The 18,998-nt window shown below is 39.1% G+C and overlaps 2 protein-coding genes across 2 annotated transcripts in view; one reads left to right on the forward strand and one right to left on the reverse strand.

Annotated features, from left to right (window-relative positions):
* SYTL5 (synaptotagmin like 5) overlaps positions 1 to 7,850 on the forward strand; it is a 57,545-nt gene extending 49,695 nt beyond the window's left edge. Inside the window, exons 14-18 of the mRNA XM_042867602.1 lie at positions 49 to 210; positions 2,986 to 3,094; positions 4,451 to 4,586; positions 6,387 to 6,595; positions 6,971 to 7,850. Of these exons, the coding sequence (XP_042723536.1) occupies positions 49 to 210; positions 2,986 to 3,094; positions 4,451 to 4,586; positions 6,387 to 6,595; positions 6,971 to 7,113 (759 nt within the window). The 3' untranslated portion in view covers positions 7,114 to 7,850. The remainder of the gene's footprint in view (positions 1 to 48; positions 211 to 2,985; positions 3,095 to 4,450; positions 4,587 to 6,386; positions 6,596 to 6,970) is intronic.
* An 8,924-nt stretch (positions 7,851 to 16,774) lies between these two features.
* SRPX (sushi repeat containing protein X-linked) overlaps positions 16,775 to 18,998 on the reverse strand; it is a 43,994-nt gene continuing 41,770 nt past the window's right edge. Inside the window, exon 10 of the mRNA XM_042866803.1 lies at positions 16,775 to 17,305. Coding sequence (XP_042722737.1) covers positions 17,125 to 17,305 — 181 coding nt within the window. The 3' untranslated portion in view covers positions 16,775 to 17,124. The remainder of the gene's footprint in view (positions 17,306 to 18,998) is intronic.

An 18,998-nucleotide genomic window follows, 5' to 3' on the forward strand; every position in this document is an offset into this window, starting at 1 on the left:
TGAGGGTTTCTTTTACTGTTGGTTGTTTTGTTTTTTTTTTGTTGGTAGTATGTCATCAGTCATACGCAGCTAGAAACCAGGACCCTGCAGCTTTCTGTCTGGCACTATGACAGATTTGGACGTAACAGCTTTCTTGGAGAAGTGGAAATTCCATTTGATTCTTGGAACTTTGAAAATCAGGGTGATGAGTGGTTTGTGCTTCAGCCCAAGGTAAGGGTTTCCAGGGACCAATGAAACCACTGAGAAGTAAATTTAGTGAGGCTTAGTTATTTTTTCTTTGGAACATATTTATAGAACGATGACTTTACGATTGTTTAATATGGAGGTGAAAATCGTGCCTGTGTGTTTTATTCAGTCAGAACATTTTCATTTTCATGAAGACTTCAGGAACAGTACATGTTGTCGGCTACTTAAAAGAAAAAATGAACAGAACAGAAAAAAAACCACCAAGAAACACCTTTTAAATAAACTGTATGTTCATTTTGCTGCAAACTGCAGTGGAAAAATGACTGAGTAAAGGATTTAATTGATTTTTCTACCGCTATCCCAGTCCAGCCCTCAGGAGTTTAGTAAGGAAAAAGACTTTTTCTGCTTCAGTTCAAAGTGCTTCACTCTTTGCATGTGCAACAAAATGACTTATAATCTCTCAATCACTCCATCCAGGAAGGTATAAGATGAGGCTTCTCAGCAGGTAAATCAGTTAGTTTGTGAAATAGGACTTTCACTATACTTAGCTACAGACAGGGTGACTTCTGTCTTTCAGACACCCCTTTGGCGAGGGCAAAGGTGTGCATTTTTGGAAGAGATTCAAATTGTTATTTTAAGATTGAGGATTAAAGGCTACTGAGTTGCTTGCTCCTGCAGCAGCCAGAATCCCCAGGAATTTTAGTGGTTTAGATTGCTATTTCAGAAAGTTTATTTTTCTTGATACAGAAAAATCTGAGATTGTATTGCAGATGATGCGGGATAGACTTGGATAACTTATATATTTCATTCTCATTATACACTATATGTTATATTTGGGGCTTTAGGAGGGACTGTTTGACTTATTTTCCACAGTTTAATCTGATTGCTGTATAATTTCCTGGCATGACCTTTTGTGGGTCTTACATCTAAGCCATCAAATGTATACTTCAGTAAGTAGTAACACAGAAGATACATAAAGAAATTGGTCTCTTCTTAACATGTGGACAGCTTACACTTTAGAACCAGCAAGGAAGATCAATTCCAGTTTGCTAGTTTAGCTCTGTTAGTAAGAGTGATCAGCATCTATTCCTTTGTGACTCAAATGGAACACAAGATACCAGGAAAAGAAACTGCCTTATGATGGCAAATGTGCTTCAGTCAGCTTAGCATCCAGACCAGGATTATCCTTCTTACAAGCTTGCACAACCCTCACCCAACTTATATCGTATAGTTTGCTCATGTTGGCTCTGCTCTTGCAGTAGAATGAACATCTGCCACATCTCTGGCATATCCCTTGCTGGTGTTAGATTTCATTTAGAACCAACTCTTCTGCTACTGTATGATATGCATCCTCTATTTGTTTTGCTTAGAGTTTGATTGAAGTTGAGAGGTTTGTTTTTTTTTCATGCAGTAATCTCCTTCTCATTTCGATGTCTGGGGGCCTTGTTTAGAGATGAAAAAAAGTCTCCAGGAAAAATAGTAATGAGATGCTAAGCATTTAAATCTTTCCAATTAGAAGCTCGTTTGATTATTTCCAAACCCATTACAAGGGCTTTCAAACTTGTTCTTTTTTTAACAAAGAAATAAAATGCAAAATTGGACTTGTCTGACTCCTAAGTTGTTATAAATAATGTTTCTGAACTTAAAATGCTGTTAAGATTGTTGTTCAGAAGATAATAGTTCTTCTGACAGCTAAATTATTGTATTTTGAAATTAAAAAAAAAAAAGCACAGGTTAACACACAAGCAAGTTGTGTGCTGTTCTCTCATAAGAACTGCATGACAGAGAAAGAAATGGCAGTGAAACATTTTGTGGGTTTTATTACAAAGTATGATTTGTTTTATCCTGTATCATTTAGCAGCTTTAGTGAAAATACTGGAGACCTTAAGACCTATGTCTTCTATGAGCACAACATCACTTATTTTCAAAAGGAGCATGATTAAATCAGAAAAAGAACAGAAAATATTTCTGTGGTTAAAGAGGGAATCGGAGTCTAGAGCCACGTTGTATGTAGGGAAGGTTGGCAAACTGTTCCTGATGTGAGAATTTATGCCATCAGTTTTCCCCCAGTATAACAGAAAAATAATCCTCATGGCCTTTATGGGAAATTGATGCAAAACCTACATAGTTGAGACCTTAAATGAGCTGCCTTACTGACAAAATTTAAATGATGATTTCTTGTTGTTAAAATTATACACCAGCATTTACTACGGGCTTTCTTTTGTCCTTTGTTGTAGCAACTGACATCAGACACTGGTGCCATCTTGGTACTTATTAAAAGTGTCCTGGATGTACTCTTCTTAGGCAAGATCAAATGTTTTAAAATAAAAAAGATGCAGAAATAATATCTGAGTGGACAAGGGCGCTGAGGATAACCTTAGTTTTCACAGTTTTCTGTTGGAGAGCTGCACTCTGTTCTCTTCCCCTGCCGTGGTTCCCCACACCTCTGTTCCAGCAGTGACTCAAGAGCGACTCTTGTAAAATCCATGAAATCTATTATGGAGTAAAAACCTCATTGGGATAAGTAAGGGCAAGAGAATGTCATCTTAAATTAGCAGATTATGTCTCTATAAAGGAGTTTGAGTTTTCTCTTCGGTTGTTTCACTCATTCATGCTAGATATCTCTCTGTCCTGTGTATGTTTGCTGTATGGTGTCTACTGTTGTGTGACCTTGATTTGTTTAAGAAGCAGTTCAAACACTATTGATACAACAAAGTTAAAATCAAACAGCAAAAATGAGTGATTAGCTTTAGCTGGATTTATGTTTGGGGCTATTCATTTATTTATTTTTACTTTCAGGTGGAGGTTGCAACAGATGTTGGGCTTCAGTATAAAGGAGAACTGACAGTTGTTTTACGTTACATTCCCCCAGAGATAAACTTGATGCTTCCTCTAGGGCAGTTTCAAGGTAAAACAATCATCACTGGCAGTTTACAGTAACATCCCTCTGAGTATTGAAAATCTTCAGCTAGTATGAAGACATGAAGTTAGTGAAAATTTGAATCAGGCTTGAATTTATTAGTTGTCTTTATCTGTGTAAATTCTGAACCGTAAGTTAGTTTATCCTCTACTCTCTTGTGTAACATTGTACTTAAGGAGAGGGAAGGGGAAGAAGAGTGTGCATGGTAAAATGTTGATGTGTGGCTATGTCCTAGTTAGAAAAGGCTAAGACATTGAACAGTATGACCAGGGACAGCCACATACACATAAATGTTCTGAACTGTAGTCCTTGTGTTCTTTGTTCAACAAGTTCTAGAATAGTGCTATAACAGATCAGAGTAATAGACTTCCCTGAGTTCTTGCTTAATTGGCCAGAAGCTTGCCTATATCGTTTTAAGTTTACCTTTGTTTTGTTTTGCTGCATTACAGCAGTAATTCCATCTTGTAAAATATTGTTTTAGTATTTGAGGGTAAAACATTATTTTTATTAGTAATGAGTGAGGGATAATTTTCTGAGGAGAAAAAACCCACTAGATTGCACCTGAGAGTACATGGTCTTACAGGCTACAGGTAGTCCAGGAGGAATTCTTTCTTAGTGACATATTAATTTTTTTCTTTATTTTTTCTTGACAAATAGCATTCCCTCTGTTTGCAGTAGTGCCAAGGTTTTCTCTCTGAAAGCTAATTGCTGTCCAGAAAGTGTAGATGTACTGTTTACATTTTTTTTTAATTAGTAACAGTTTAACATCATTCCTATTCTTCTTGTCCTTATGCTTCCAGTCCTAATCCGTATAAATGATCCCTGCTGATACATACCTTAGAATCCGCAGCAGAAGCAAGTAACGTGTCGTCATGTAGCTGTTTAAATGCAGCAGTGTGTCAGTGAGCACATGTCCTTCCTCACTGTCTGTGAGGAACCCTGTATCTTTACAAGAGGAATGCACACAGTATATTAATGCACTTTAAACTTTAGGACAGATTTCTTTTTTTTCCTCTTTGTTTGTGATGTTTGGCTTCCGTAAGCTCAGTGGCGGAATTGGATTCTGAAAGGAGGATTGGAATTATGGCACATGCAGGTCCTTCTGTTCAGCATAATGATCCACAAATAATTAAATTCATGAGGGCCCCCCTCACATACAACACCTTGCCCCTGCCATTTCAGTTTCGATACCCTTAGAGAATCAGAATCTGCTATAAGAAATCCTTTAATCCCATTGAAGGAAATGAGTAAAAGAATCCAGCCATGAGAATTTAAGTTTCCAAATCAGTTTTGTAGTGTATGGTTTCTGCTGATGACAATATTGCAACTCTTTCGTGTGTGTAGGAAAGAAGAGCTTTAAGAAAGGAAAAAAGGGAGAGAACCACCCGCCCACTGGAGGTATATTAGAAGTCGTCATCAAAGAAGCTAAGAATTTAACAGCAGTGAAATCAGGAGGCACATCAGACACATTTGTGAAAGGGTCAGTAGCTTTTTCTGCCCTGTTATTTAATGGCTGCACTGCATAGTCCTTTCACCTTTTTTTTCCCCCAGTGTATCTATGTAAGTGTATGTGGAAAGTCAGTACTGAAAAGCAGCTGCCAATTTGAAATGGGATGGTGGAGGATGCTGTTGGATAAGGACAGGGAGGTCTCAGTTGTCCCAGTGCTTAAATACCAGCTGATCTAGACTCAGTCAAGAAACAGTATGTAATCTGTATCACTTACTACATTAAAGCATATTCATCGTCCTCATGTGCACATTGTTAAAGAAAAAGAACATAAAGTTTGGTGAAATAAAGTACTTCCTTTGAGTCAGCAGAGGGAGGTAGGGGAACGTTCATCACTCTTGGAGGTAAGAACATGGAAAATGAGGTTCATACACTGACATGATACCTGATCTAACAGTGACCTTTGCATTTCCAGCAAATTGAGACAAATACTTTTAAGAGAGGAGCTGAGAATTTGCTCTGTCACATAGCATTATTGTACTCTTTGTTGTAATTTCCATGGAAATAAATAGCAGATATTATGCTCAAGGTGACCTTTTAATTCAATAAGCAGTATTTTTGGTGGACGGTCAGACTATATAGAAAATGCTACATACAAGGTGTACTTGTAATTGAATAAAATGAGTATAATGTCTCATTATACAGGTCTCATTATACTGGATTTTCAATAAACTAGAGAAATAACGGATTGCTTAAAACATTTTTCTTTCCTGGTTTTTGCTCTCAGTGGTGGCTTTCAGAATTGCTGAATTTTAGATGTATAGTTCACTAGTGATTATTTGAGTCTTGTTTCTTCAAATGTCCGTACAAAAAAATCCTGCCCTTGGAAGAGCTGAGAATTTCTCTTGATCTGTCAGTCTGATTTGAACTTTCACTAAGCTCATATACTTTGTATTGAAAAAGTTTGAGCTATTCTTCATAAGCATTTGTTCTTTTGTGCCATCTGTTTTCCTGATATAGTTCCTTTTACTGAAAAATAGACTGCTTGATCCCATTATGGCTTGTTTCAGCTTGGAGCCTGCAGCAGATGCCAAAGAGAAAATATTGCCGAAGTTATTTTACATTAGCAGTAGCAATGTGTGGCCAATGATTCTGTGATGTATTCTTAGTTAGTGGTGTCAGCTCTTGCTGACATGGATCATTCAGCGTGGTGGAACTGGCCTCTGTTTACTTTGCACTATTGACTGGTCGTCTGTCATGTCAAGTTGCCATGAACTAGTAGTACATTAGTTAGTACTGAAGTAGAACTGCAGTAGTCTGATCTGCACTGCTTGTTTCACTAAAGAAATTCTTTACTAAAAATAAAATGTGAAATGCATTTCAGACTTCACAGCATTGATGTTTCTTCTCTCAGTAAGACCACATAGGTATAGGTGATAAACTTCTGGAGTTCCTTCTTTGTCAGTCATTTCTGTTTCATTTGAGAAGACCTTCTTTTCTGCTTTGGGGGGGCTGCTGTGAAGCCATCTTGGCCATCCTCCCTTTCTAGTCAACGTTTTAATGACTGTATGTAGTCACATGGAAATAAAAATTGTTTTTATATAGAACAAAAATAAAAGGCATGGGACAAGGAGACTAGATTTCATTTTCCGATTGTGATAACTGAAATTGTAATTGTAAGAGCAGCAAATGGTGCACAAATGTGTATACTTAATTTAATTACAGTGAGAAATGGGTCTCTGACATTATTCAAGCCATGTGTGATTCTAATTCTTTATGAATATTGTGGGACATCCTATTACATCTTGAGCTTTCCTTTTCTCTGTCTCTCAGGTACCTACTCCCAGATGACAACAAAGCTACAAAACACAAGACTCCCATAATAAAGAAGAACGTGAACCCCCAGTGGAATCATACATTTGCTTTCAGTGGCTTGAATGTATGGGATATACATAATGTCTGCTTAGAATTGACTGTGTGGGACAAGGAGTCACTTTCCAGTAATATTTTTCTGGGAGGAGTTCGTTTGAGTACTGGAAGTGGTAAGGTCCCATCTTATTGATGATTGCTTTCCTTATTCTGCTGTCCTTCTTTACCACCCTAAATGATTCGTATGTATGAGGTGTAGAAATGTTATTGAGTGTATGAAAAGTATACAGAAGTTTTGGGAAACTGGAAGGGGAGAGGGGGCAATATGTCATCCACTGATGATTTACTTCTTTCCTTCATTGGGTGAGACACAAAAACATGGAGCCCAGTTACACTTCAAACTGGTGCTATCCAGAAGCAGCTCCCTACACAGGCAGTACTATAAAGTGCTTGTCATCTTTCTGTAGGCTGGTGGAGTGAATGAACAGTGATGTTAAGTAACTGCTTACTAATAGTGCAAAAATGTGTGATGTTTTTGCAATTTCCAGGCATAAGTAATGGCAAAGAGGTTGACTGGATGGACTCTCAAGGAGAAGAGCAGCTTCTCTGGCAGAAGATGATTGACAGTCCTGGAACTTCTGTGGAGGGAATATTAATGTTGAGATCCAGCATGGGAAAACGTAGACTCTAAAAGACTCTCTACTACTGAGGGGTAGCACAAGTCCTTCTCATTTCAGCTGTGTTCAGCTCTTGTCACTTTGCCCATTTGAAAATGGGTAAGGGTTGTACTCTTTGCCTTGGATATTAAGGCTTTATGTGAAATTTTAATGCATTCTGCACTTTCATGCACTCATTTTTAACCCAGACTTCTTGAACAGATTATGTTTCTCCTGTAACCTGTGAGAATGTGACTTCCTACAGAGATTGGACTGGCTTTCTTTGTCCCTTGTGGCAGCTGGTGGTGTACAGCTGATGGACATTGCTGGCAGGGGACGTGGAGCAAGCAAATTCTCTGAGTAGCCATTTAGGATGTAAAGTGTGTTTTACATATCTCCTTTTGGGTCAAAGATGGCCTAGAAGACAAGAGTGATTCAGTACATTCAGATTCCGAATGAATCTGTGCTTTGTTATTTGAAAGACAAGATGCCATAATGTTCAGAAGACTAACGTTTATTTTTTATGTTTGCTCATTGGGCTGTGCGCTGTGCGGGATGGCAGGCATGGAACCAAGTAGCTCACTAAGGCCAGTTCACTGGCCAGCTGCACAATGGAAAGAGTCAGCAGATGAAGGAGTCTGAAGTGCCCATGTTCAGGTGTTCTCTTGGTTATTTAGTGCACTGTATAAGAGGAAGACTTGGCTCAGTGTGATCAAAGAGTCTCTAATGAAAATAAATCATAACAAATCCTAAAGAATTTCCAGAACTGTGTGGTATTACCACGTTTTTCATTTCAGTTGACGGCTCTGTCTAAGATCTTTCAGTGTCATTGAATAGAAGGAATTACATGCCTATCCCACTTGATGAGTCAGTGAGTTGAGACACATTCTGGTTTGGGGCATAGCTAAGATCTTGGCTCAGCAGGGTGTATAGTAAAGTAACAGGATTAATGCATATTCCAGAATGCTTTGCACAACTGTGGAATTTTTTCAAAATGGGATCCTGTTCAAGTTTGCCTGTGCGTGTTACTTGTTAAACAGAGAGGGATTTTTCTCCTCAACTGTCCTCCATAAGTTAGCAGTAGATTTAATAAGCGTGGATTTTGGCTGATTCAGTCATTAATCTTACTAACCACAAGCATTTGCCATCTGGTTTCCTAAAGTGATCTTTATAACTGCTTAGGTCTGCCGTGCTTTGGGGACTTGTAAGGTTGTATGTGAAGAGATGCTGTTTTGTATCACTGTGGGCTATCACAGCATTGCAAATAGTAGTAGTAACATAATAAGATAGAATTATAATCTTTTCCAAGGACAAAAAATGTCTGTTTGCAAGATTGGATATTAATATAATTGCATGGCTTGTAATTGCTCAGGGTGTGAAACAGAGGAAGACAAGTAAGCTGAATGAACAACATTTCATTTGAATCTCAGAATTGGATCATAGCTTCCTATTTGATTCAATCTATAAGTACATTTCTTATGTATTTTTCCCCAAATACCTTATTTTGGAAGCAGTGTCATATTAGTACTAAGGAAACAAATATGAATATTGGGAAACATAATCCTTACATAAAGTATGTAGGGGAAAAAAAAGGCTTTCAGAGGATGTATCTTTCCCTGCAGGTCAAAGCACCAGTATTCAAAGATTTCTGTGAAGAAGGCCGTACAATCTAATTGGTGAGAGAGAAGGAAATGCTGTTCCTCGCAGAGTAAAAGTTGCAGGAAATCTAGATTGAACTGAATGGAAAACTGATAGCTAAGTGTAGGTTAAAATTGTTTCATCTGTAGCAGTGCTGGTGTTAGTCACCTAAGTGTTTTTTTGAGGTAAATCCAAAACCTTAACTTTTACTTCTATTCCATTCCATTTACGTCTATTCCTTCCTGCAGCTTCATCTTCCCACCCCACCAACGCCCCAAGAAAAATTATACTGGTTTTGAGGGGCTTGAAACTGCAGGGCAGCTTGCAAGAAGTCTTGAAAAATACTAATATTTTATTTGGATTTGTTTTTATATTTTTTTGTTAAAAACAGAATCTCAGTTTTAATAGAAAGCAATCTGATGATATGTATTTTGTATTAAAATTCTGATGTGAATGTAAGCAGTCATTGGAAGTAATACCTTTTCTCAGTTTAAGACCCCTAGTTTTCAGAAATTACTGAGTCATCTTTAAAAACGGAGTTTGCATTTAAGAATTCCATGTTGGGAATCAAATGTCGATGTTTTCTTGAAGCTTGTTCAAGAAAACCAGCTTCATTTTCTTTCTTCAGCTATTCTTCATTTCCTTCGGCAGTCCTGCTCAAACTGGGCAGTGAAGCAAGCTCAGTGCAGGTTTAATCTGCTTTTCATCTTAGGCAGCAGGTGCTGCGAGCTGATAAAGTAGAGCACAAATATCAAGCACACACATTTTATTATGATCTTCCTTTTATCATTATAGTCTTCTTTTCAAAATTAGATTGATTTTTTTTTTTTTTTTTTTTTTTTAATCTACATCCTCAAAGGGAAGTAAAACCTTACCTTTGGCACCAAAACTGCCTTCTATTTACTGCTCCACAAGCCAGCTGATGTAGGAGCACAAGTTTGATTTTTCATTTGCTGGAAGTTGGCTTAAGAAGATAAATCTTTTTAAATCTAATGATTCTTCAGGATAAAATTGCAGGTAGGGTTAGTGGAGGGGACAGTGGGCAGACTGATGGAGTTGTTTCTGTTTCATTTTGGTGTCGGAAATAGGAAAACAGTGACACAAAAAATCTACCAAGATGAACCCCAAAATTGAAACCTTTTTCTCTCATCAAATTGAAAATACTAAAATAATTGGAAACTGAGCTAAGTCTTTTACTTAAAATGGAATATAAGATGGAGTGTAAGCATTTATATAATTTTGAATGGTATTTTCTAAGTAAGTGTTAGCATTGTATCTAAATGTAGTCTTGCTTTGAATGGAAGTCTATGTTTTACTACTTCAGCTTCTACCAATTTCCCTCCCATTTTTAGGGACTGTGTTAGAGAATGAGATAAATAGACTCATCTGGAAAGTGTCACGTGTCTCCTATAGCTTTTGGAAGGGACAAAATTTTACTCTGAGCCTGCATCTGAAAACATAGGCCAGGCTATGAATAGTCTCTAGGTGTCAACTGCAGTTCAGTGTATGAAGGGAACAATTTCAAGTGGGAATTTAATTCAGCCAAGGCAGAGAGTGTTGTTGGCCATTGATGGGATTTGGAGTAGTGCAGTGAAATTATCTCCTAGGTTAGCAGTGAGGATTGTGCATAATGGTAGCATACAGGGCATATCGTGCTCTGCTTCAAACGAGCCTCAGAGAGATGACAGTCATCAGTATAGACATTGGAGCAATTTGGCTGTTCTGTGATGTTAACGACAGGTTTGTAGAAAGCATTTATTTGTGGAAAATGTCACATTTAATTATCGCTGTTATATCCTCTTTCTCTTCTTTTGCAAAAAATGATTTGTGGTTTGGATAAAGCACGAGATGATTAACTGCAGATGTGATTTCTTGTTTCTGAGATATTGGAGCAAATAGCCTATGACTGTGTGTCATCACGTACCTCAGCTTTACTAGGCTGAGCAGAAATAGAGAAAGCCAGGAGCCAGGCTAAAGCATTCTATATGTATAAATGTGATATTGAGGTGCATGGATGGTTTATCTAAGACCAACTTTTAGGAAAACAGAGTCAGTTTTAACACTGATTCGCTAACTCCTATCTTGATTAATCAGACACAGGAGAGCTGATGTTTTAAAAATATTTCTCCATGCAGACTTGAATGACTAAAGATGTTTCAGTGGAGAAGAGATTTTCACTACAGTGTTTTTTGTAGATATGAAACATGATTCTACTAGTGGTGTAACTACAAGGTTTTCATCACTGTCTTTCCCCCCTCGATACTTGATTCTGATGGCATAATTTGACCCATTAAGGCAAAATAAAAGTACAACTTGGGCTGTAAAATTTCATGTGAAGACAGTAAATGCATCCCTAGGTAGTGTGGTTATTGCCAGTATCTATCAGGAAGAGCTGATGCTGAGGGCTGTCCAAGTCCTGCTAACGGACTTGATTATCCAGACCTGTTCTCTGGATGTTTCTCTGCTCAACTTATTAGTTACGTAGGGACTTCAGGCTTCTAAAAGTCAGTGATCTTGCTTGCATATTTAGATGCTAAAACCAGTTCAGATGGCCTCTCTTTCTCCTCCATCTCCGTCATATTACTATCTTTCTGTTCTAATCCAAATGCCATTGCCTACCTTAAATGCCATTTAGATAACACATTTTAACATTTCTCTCCCAGCTGAATGCTCAGCAGTTGGTTTAAGAGAGAAGGCAATGGGGATGGTGAGTATGCTTTGATCACAATGCATTAGACTGGAAACTTAATGTTCTTTGTCTCCTCCGGTAGAGATTTTGCTAGAGTAGCATAAAAGAAATCCATAGAATCATGGAGGTTGAAAAAGACCTTCAAAGATTGTCCAACCATTAGCTGAATCTGCTGAGTCCTATCACTAAACCATGTCCCTTTGTGCCACATTCATGTCTCTTCAGTACCTCCAGAGATGGGAAATAAGCATTTTGAAGTATTGTGCTTGATTTTTCTTTTCCCTCCTGGTTAGGCCCTGTGAGGTACAAGTAGACAAAGTTGTATTCTGCAAAATGTGAACTAAATTGCAGCAGCGGAGCAGCCACTGAGAATCCACTGGTGCTAACTGATGGGGTAACATGAGAGAGGCATAGAGCTGGCATTGTTCTGGCTTTACAAGGGGTTGGCCAACTTCAGGCACGTAAAGCTTTTGATTTGCTCTAGAGTCAATGAATATAAAGTCTGAGTCTTGTTTCTATAACTGTCTAGTCTGTTGTTTCACACAGGACAGTAAGGATTATACCTGAATCATTGCAGGATCTCTTCATCCATCCTTCCCTTCAGTTCAGCAGCCCCCACCAGGAAACTATTCAAGTTTTTTGTCAAGTTTGTCCAACTATGACCCCATGTTCCACCTCAACATTAATCTCTGGTACCCAGAAGGAGGCAGTGTGCAGTATTTAAGGAATAGCTTACGGTGGCTAGGTGAGGTAAAAACTGAAATTGCCCTTTCCTAACATACAGTATTGATTTTCAGCAATGACAGAAATAGCTGTCTCTTGAGAGATGGTATGTGCACTTTGTAAACTCTTTTTTTCTTTTGATACAGTTTTTGAAGATGGGTATTATTTATTTATTTTTACGTGTAGAAATAAGAACGTTAGAGGACCTTAAGAGAAATGATGGTAAGAACATGTGATTAAATCCAAAATTGGATGCAGACTTTTATTTGCAGAGATGTTTCTTACCTTAACTCAGTATGAGGCACTGAATCATGCTTGTAGAGCCTTACCACTACATGCTGTGAATTTCCTGCCTGGTGATTTCATGTTTGCAGATGCTGTTTGATAAGTGATATTAAGACTGTTAATTATACTGTGTATATTGACACTGGAAAGGGAATCTCAACATACTTCTATAGGTGTTCCTTAGGTTGCTTTTGAGACACCCTTGCTGCATCACGGCCATTTATGTAGGATCCCTATTTCAACAATTCTACTCTGTGGCAACAACCTACCTACAGCTTTGCACTACTGTTCTTGAAAGCTGGCTGTGTATTTTTGAGGGTTGCTGTAATTGCTGGGGTTTGCTTAAGGCCAAATGTATTCCTTCGATGCAGTGAATTGAGAATGCTACATGCCCCTCTTGCCACCTTTGTTCTGATTAAAAATCTATTGCACGTTGTTTGTTTGGTTATTCTGCTGCATATTAACAGTAGTAGCAGTAAGTGGCACTGCAGTATGTTAAGTTCTGCCCAAGTTTAGATGAAGCATTTCCTGCCCAGAACATTTTTGTACTGTGCACTGTATATTCAGTTTTGTGGAGAAAAGTGGCTGGTAATCCATTTGCAGCAGTTGTCGAGAATATTGTTCTGTTTTTTAAAATTAAAATTATGGAACGTTGTCTGTGTCCCTGTCTCTTCTAAAATGCATTATAGTGAACTATTAAAATGTCTTTTAGGGATATCCAGTTATCTCTCTGAGGCAAACTCATTATTCACTGCCTATAAATGAAGTAATCTAGAGGTGGGACTGCACTGATAGTCTTTCTCTCTGTTTTTGTCTTCTGTTCTACAGCTTACATATTTTTAATGCTGATTTTTGTTTCATATGCATTGCACCAATTTTGTATCTAAGAAACTAGGAAATGCACTGATCTTTTCTCCTCTGCTAGAGGGTTATTTTTTCTGTGCCTTAACACTGCATTCAGTTCCTCCCCTCCGTCTCCAGATCTCTTCCCTGACCTCTAGCTCAAGGTGCTGCCCGACTGTAAAATCCAGGTATGTTCAAAACACAACTTCTCTGTAATTGGTGGTCGGGATTTTTAAAGATAGAAAGCACAAAACCCCTTGGATTATTCTCTCCAACTCATATTTGGAACTGAGTCACACACACTTCAACTTAACCACTGAGCGCTGAGGTCTCTTCACCTCCTCTGAGTGTACCAGTTTCCCAGGTTTGTTACCTTTGTTGTCATTAATTATGTTACACAGCCTGACTCAGGCTCTTAGGTAAGTACTGAGCACTGAAGTACTCAGTACTGAGTACTGAGTACAAAACACCACACTGCAGTCATTCAGGACGGAGCTGCCAGGGTCAAGAGCGCTGTCATCAGAGTTTCCTAGAAGGGATGATCTGAACTTCAAAAAAAGGGGACATGCAACTTTTGTCTCTCCCCCTGCAGATGGAGGTGATTATGAGGTGTGTGATGGCAGGGAGTGTTCTCATTAAACACGTAGATTCTTGTGTAGGTTTGGGGGAAACCTACAGACCATGCAGAGAATTGTTTGGGGCTCCTGAGAAATCGCAGCAGTCTTGTTGCAAAAGATGTCACATGGTAGAAACGTGAATTATTTTCTGTTCTAAAATGATGGAAGCTTTTTGCTTGTTGAAATAACATTCAAAACCAAAATGTTATCTCCAGACTGATGCAGATGCCTCCAGCCCCTGGCTGGGTGCCCACATTGATCTGTCAGTTCCGGAGCAGGAGAGGAAAGGAGATTCACTGCAGGTTGTGCTCCTTGGTTGTGCTGCCTCTAATCCCCTCCACCCAATTTGTGCTTTTAACAGGATTCGCATTTTGACAGCAGTGGTTGGTGGGATTAGCAGCTATGCTAAGAAGAGCCACGATGGAAGTCAAAGGAAGAGTCCAGCCTGCACGATTGTGAGGGAGGTAAGTAAATTCTATCTGAAACGTTTTTTAATCATTTTTTATTTTTAAAAAGTGGAATGGTATAGGTACTACACCTTGCTTACACAACATGATTTTTTTCTAGAACCAAAGCTTCCTGGAATATATTTGAATATTTAGAATGTGTTTGGACATACAAATGCTGGGCTAAAGCCAGTATACAAAATCTTCATTCGTTCATTCTTCTCCTTCTTCTGCCTCATACCTGCGGTCTATACCTGCACGCTGATCTGACTCCAGGTCAGAGATGGCATGTGAGGTTTGTCAGTCTCCCATTCCTCCCCACAAAAATGTTCCACAGAAAATGCCAGAAAGCTTGTGTATTTAATCAAGAGCAGCTTTTGCTAATCATAGGACTTTAGCAGATGCTCTGTGTAGAACTATAACTGGTAATCCAATCACTCATGCACTTCCATCCACTTAATTCAATTTCCTTTAGAGGACTGGTGATTGCAATCACTTTTCTGGCTGCAGCAATCATCAAGCCCCACTCTTATTCACCCAGATGTGAAAGATGGCTGCATGCACCAATTCTGCACCTAAAATGGAGCAGCAACAGATTGGAACTGCAGAAATAGAACAATCAGACTCAGTAGACCCTTGTATTTATCTATTATTTGTTTGAAAAAAATCATTGGAAAACACTGATGTGCTTTTTGACTGAGTAAAAGGGCTGGTGAAATGACCTGTCCACCTGTGCATTCGTGTTATGCACATGCATGTGCTGAAGCACCAATGGCCATAGCAATGTACATAGATCTGTCCTCGTGCTGGCTGTTCTGCAGGTGCCACTTAAGGCATGAAGTGATTTGGCATGCTGCATCTTCATTTCTTTAACCATCAGTGTTCTTCAAACAAGAAAAGAAACAGCTGTATCCATAAGCATGTTGGTTCATAGCCACCTTGCTCCTTTTATAGTTGATCAAGGATGAGTTTTTGGTCTGGGTAGGTTTGGAACAGAAATACTGTTTATTTCTGTGATTTTGTTACCCTTGCATCTTGGAAACACTTGGACAGCTCATTCAAAGGAAGGCTTCCTGCTCCTCCAAGTGCCCATCCTCACAAACTGGGCAGTACCCCCTGCAGAGTGCATCTGAATCTTCTCTGCCTTCGGCATCAGCTCTGAGGTCGGTCTTTACCTTGGCTATGCTATGCTTTCATGCCTGCTCTTGGGTTTTTGGTAAGGCTCCTCACCATCTCAGAAGCTGCCCATCTTCTCCACGCACTTCAGTGCTCCTGCACTTCATTATTCTGTTAGTTTTTGCTAGCAACTGTCAAAATGAACACTTCTCTTTACAGTTAAACAAGCATTTATCTGAAACAAAAAGGGCCATGCTTTGAATGAGCAGCACAGGCACTGAAATGCTGTTCAGTCGTGAGGGATTACCCACCTGACACTTTAAGCAAATGTCCGAAGCTGTAACTCATACTTTTCAACACTTTTCACTCCTTTTGGATTTGTATTCTTCATGCACAGTATAGATTCTTTGCAGAGGATGTGCAAGATTGTGGATTTCAAAACAAACACCGGAGAACTTTATCTTTTTTTTTTATTGCCTCCTAACACTTTTCATTAAGCAGTGATTTTTTTTTTTTTTTTTTTTTTGTTATTGTTAAATGATGAGTTGCAAAGAACTATTTTCACAGACCTGGAGATGATGAATCCTTAATGAAGTTTCCCTATGGGGAATGTTCCACTGCCATCAGACCAGCAGCTTGAGCTGTTGAATGAAAAGGGAAAGGAATCTATTACTCCAACTCACTGGACATGAAACACGAGGTAAGAGCATGTCTTTCTATCGAGCATATGGCCTTTAGTAATTATCACCCATTTTCTATGTTGCTCACTGTTCTGTTATCAAATTCCTCCTGGGTATGACTCCTGTACACTTGCCATGAGCTGTTTTCTTCTGGTTCTGCTGGAAGCAGTTACTTGTGTTGCCTTTGGCTTATGCTTTGTGTCTGTGATGGACCTTATTATAATGGATCTGACATAATACACAAGTCTTACCTGAAAGGAGGATGTGGTGAGGTGAGTGTTGGCCTCTTCTCCTAGGTGACGGCGATAGGATGAGAGGGAATGGCCTCAAGTTGTGCCAGGAGAAGTTCTGGTTGGTTATTAGTGAGAACTTCTTCTCAGGAGGAGCAGAGGGACAGTGGCACAGGCTGCCCAAGGAGGTGGTGGAGTCACCATCCCTGGAGGTGCTCAAGAGCCGTGTGGATGTGGCACTGAGGGATATGGTTAGTGATGGTTAGACTGGATAGATGGTTCTAGAGGTCTTTTGCAGCTTTCTACTGAAAGACACTGCTGGGTTGCTGTGCACTCATAGCACAGACATTGACCTCTGATTTAAATTGTTGATCCAACTTCTACGTTAATCACTAAACATTATAGCTAAGAGGACTTCTAGAGCACTACTTCTTTGCAAAACAATATTTTATTAATAAAAGACTTATAAAACGGAAGAAAGAATTTTACACTGAATGAAAAATCCAAAATAAACCCCAGGAGACGTACCTCAATTCTTTGATGTCTGTACAAGAAGTTCTATTGGGTAGTAATCCTACGTACACATTTCTCTAAAGATACTCTTTGAAAGTACAAAAAAGCATCATGCATACGCCCATGCAGAGCAGCGACACAGACATAATGATACACACAACAACTCTGTACATCAGTGATTAAAAAGCCATGCTTTCTGTAGCACCGAGGGAAGAATTATCTGGGTAAAAAATTCACTGACAAAATGCTAGCCCTGTAATTCTGAATTAAGGACATGACTGGCCGATTTCTGCTTGCAGTTTCATCTCTTCTTTTCTCAAGGGAAAATTGTCAATAAGTGCAAAGAGCTCAGCTGGTGTTGCTGGGAATGGGTAGCGTTCCTTGTCCATTCCATGCTTGTCCATCACCACAATGTTGAAATTATAATGAGGGATCCTCAGCAACAGCCTATCCCAAGAGCAACAGGAAACAAGACAGAAGAGTATTTTCAATATTAGTATACAGATATTGACTTTAAAAAAAAAAACAACCAAACAACCCAAACCATTCTATAATTCTATGGTGTGATTCTATGATGGTGATGGAGCTTAAGAGTTACAGGTAGACAATTCTGTTTCTTTGCTGCCATGCAGTACAAAACCATGATGAGAAAAAGCAGAACAAAATGACTTAAGTCAGTTTTTGTTGCTTTCTGCTAGTAACTAATTTACCTGCTGGTAGCTCCAATTTAGGAAATCTAAAGCCAGCACTAATCAGGCCAGATCCCTTTCCTTCACAGTGGTAAAAAGGAGTCATTTAAGCTCTTCAGTCATGCAGACAGTCAATGCCACTGCTGTGGACAAAGGCATCTGTGAAGGAATGAGGTCAGGACAAGGAGGGTCTGTAGGGCACTGGATGGCAGTAAGGTTGTGAAATATAGAACCTGACCTTTTGTGCCTTTCACTACCCTATAATCTTGTGCCACTCCTTACTCTAGGTGTTGCTGCAGTTACAGAGCTTGGCTATTGCTCTGAACCTAAAATCATTTTTGAAGCTAAGTTGTGGTGATAAGGGAGATAAGGACTGTGGTTTCTTAAGGAAAGCGCTTACCCTCTGCAAATGCTAATCCTTCTGAGTTTGGGGGTAGTTATGACTGGTTATTTTACTGAGTGCTAATGCTGGACAGCATCTGTATTCAAGATTCTTAAGGGTGTGTTTCATTTGGATTAAGTGCTTCCTTGGACTGGAATGCATAAGATTCATGCTCTGGTAGCATCAGAGTCTAGAACAAAAATCAAATTGAACACTAAATTCCACCGAGTGGAGATCAGGTTGTAAATTGTGTCAGTTTCTGAAATTGAAGGTTGAGGTGGGCAGCACAATGGGGCAGGAACAGGAGTGTTACCAGAGCTTATTTTGTACAGAGCCACAAGAAAATATCTTCAACTTCAATCTAACTATTATATAAGGTGTGATGTTTTTTGGTTTGTTTTTTGTTTTAAGGAAAAAGAAGCTGGCTCTTTCTTTTATGGGGAAGAAATACTTTTTTTTTTGTTTTTTTTCTTCCCAATTCAAAAAACCTTTCAGACTTGTCAGAAGACTGAAAAAAGAACATTTTTTCTTGTACCCAGTTAGAACTCACACCATTTTCTCAGGTATAGCACAGAAAATGCTGCCTAAAATGCTCCTGGACTTCTTTCCTTAAATTACTAGCACTTACCCTGCCAAATAGGCCTTCACTTTTAGCTCTTGGAGTCTTCCCATCCCTAGGCAGTGCTGACACTTGAAATCTCCCTTTCAAGTGAGAACCAACTCCCTGCCAGTTCAAAACCAAGTCAAAACAGTTCAGACACCTCAGTAAAATTGATGAATGTCTGTCAGGCTGAGGAGGCTAAGATCATTTGTCCTTTGAAATCCTGTACATATCACAAGGGACTGTACATGGGACTTCAAAGAGCACCCACTGTTTACCTTCTGGCCTGACCACAGCCTCCAGCAGTACTGCAGAGATGAGGGGCTGGTGATCCTGCCTGGGGCTGTCCTTGCCAAGCGACTGCAGGTGGCTGGAACTGCATCAGCCCAATTCCAGCACAATACAAATGTGTTTGTAATCAGTGTTTTCCAGTGACAGTACCCAAAAACATAAAGGCATAACATCCCT

Source organism: Lagopus leucura, unplaced genomic scaffold (genome assembly GCF_019238085.1).
Source record: "Lagopus leucura isolate 7727_CA_CO unplaced genomic scaffold, USGS_WTPT01 Super-Scaffold_100001, whole genome shotgun sequence".
NCBI classification, from domain to species: Eukaryota; Metazoa; Chordata; class Aves; order Galliformes; family Phasianidae; genus Lagopus; species Lagopus leucura.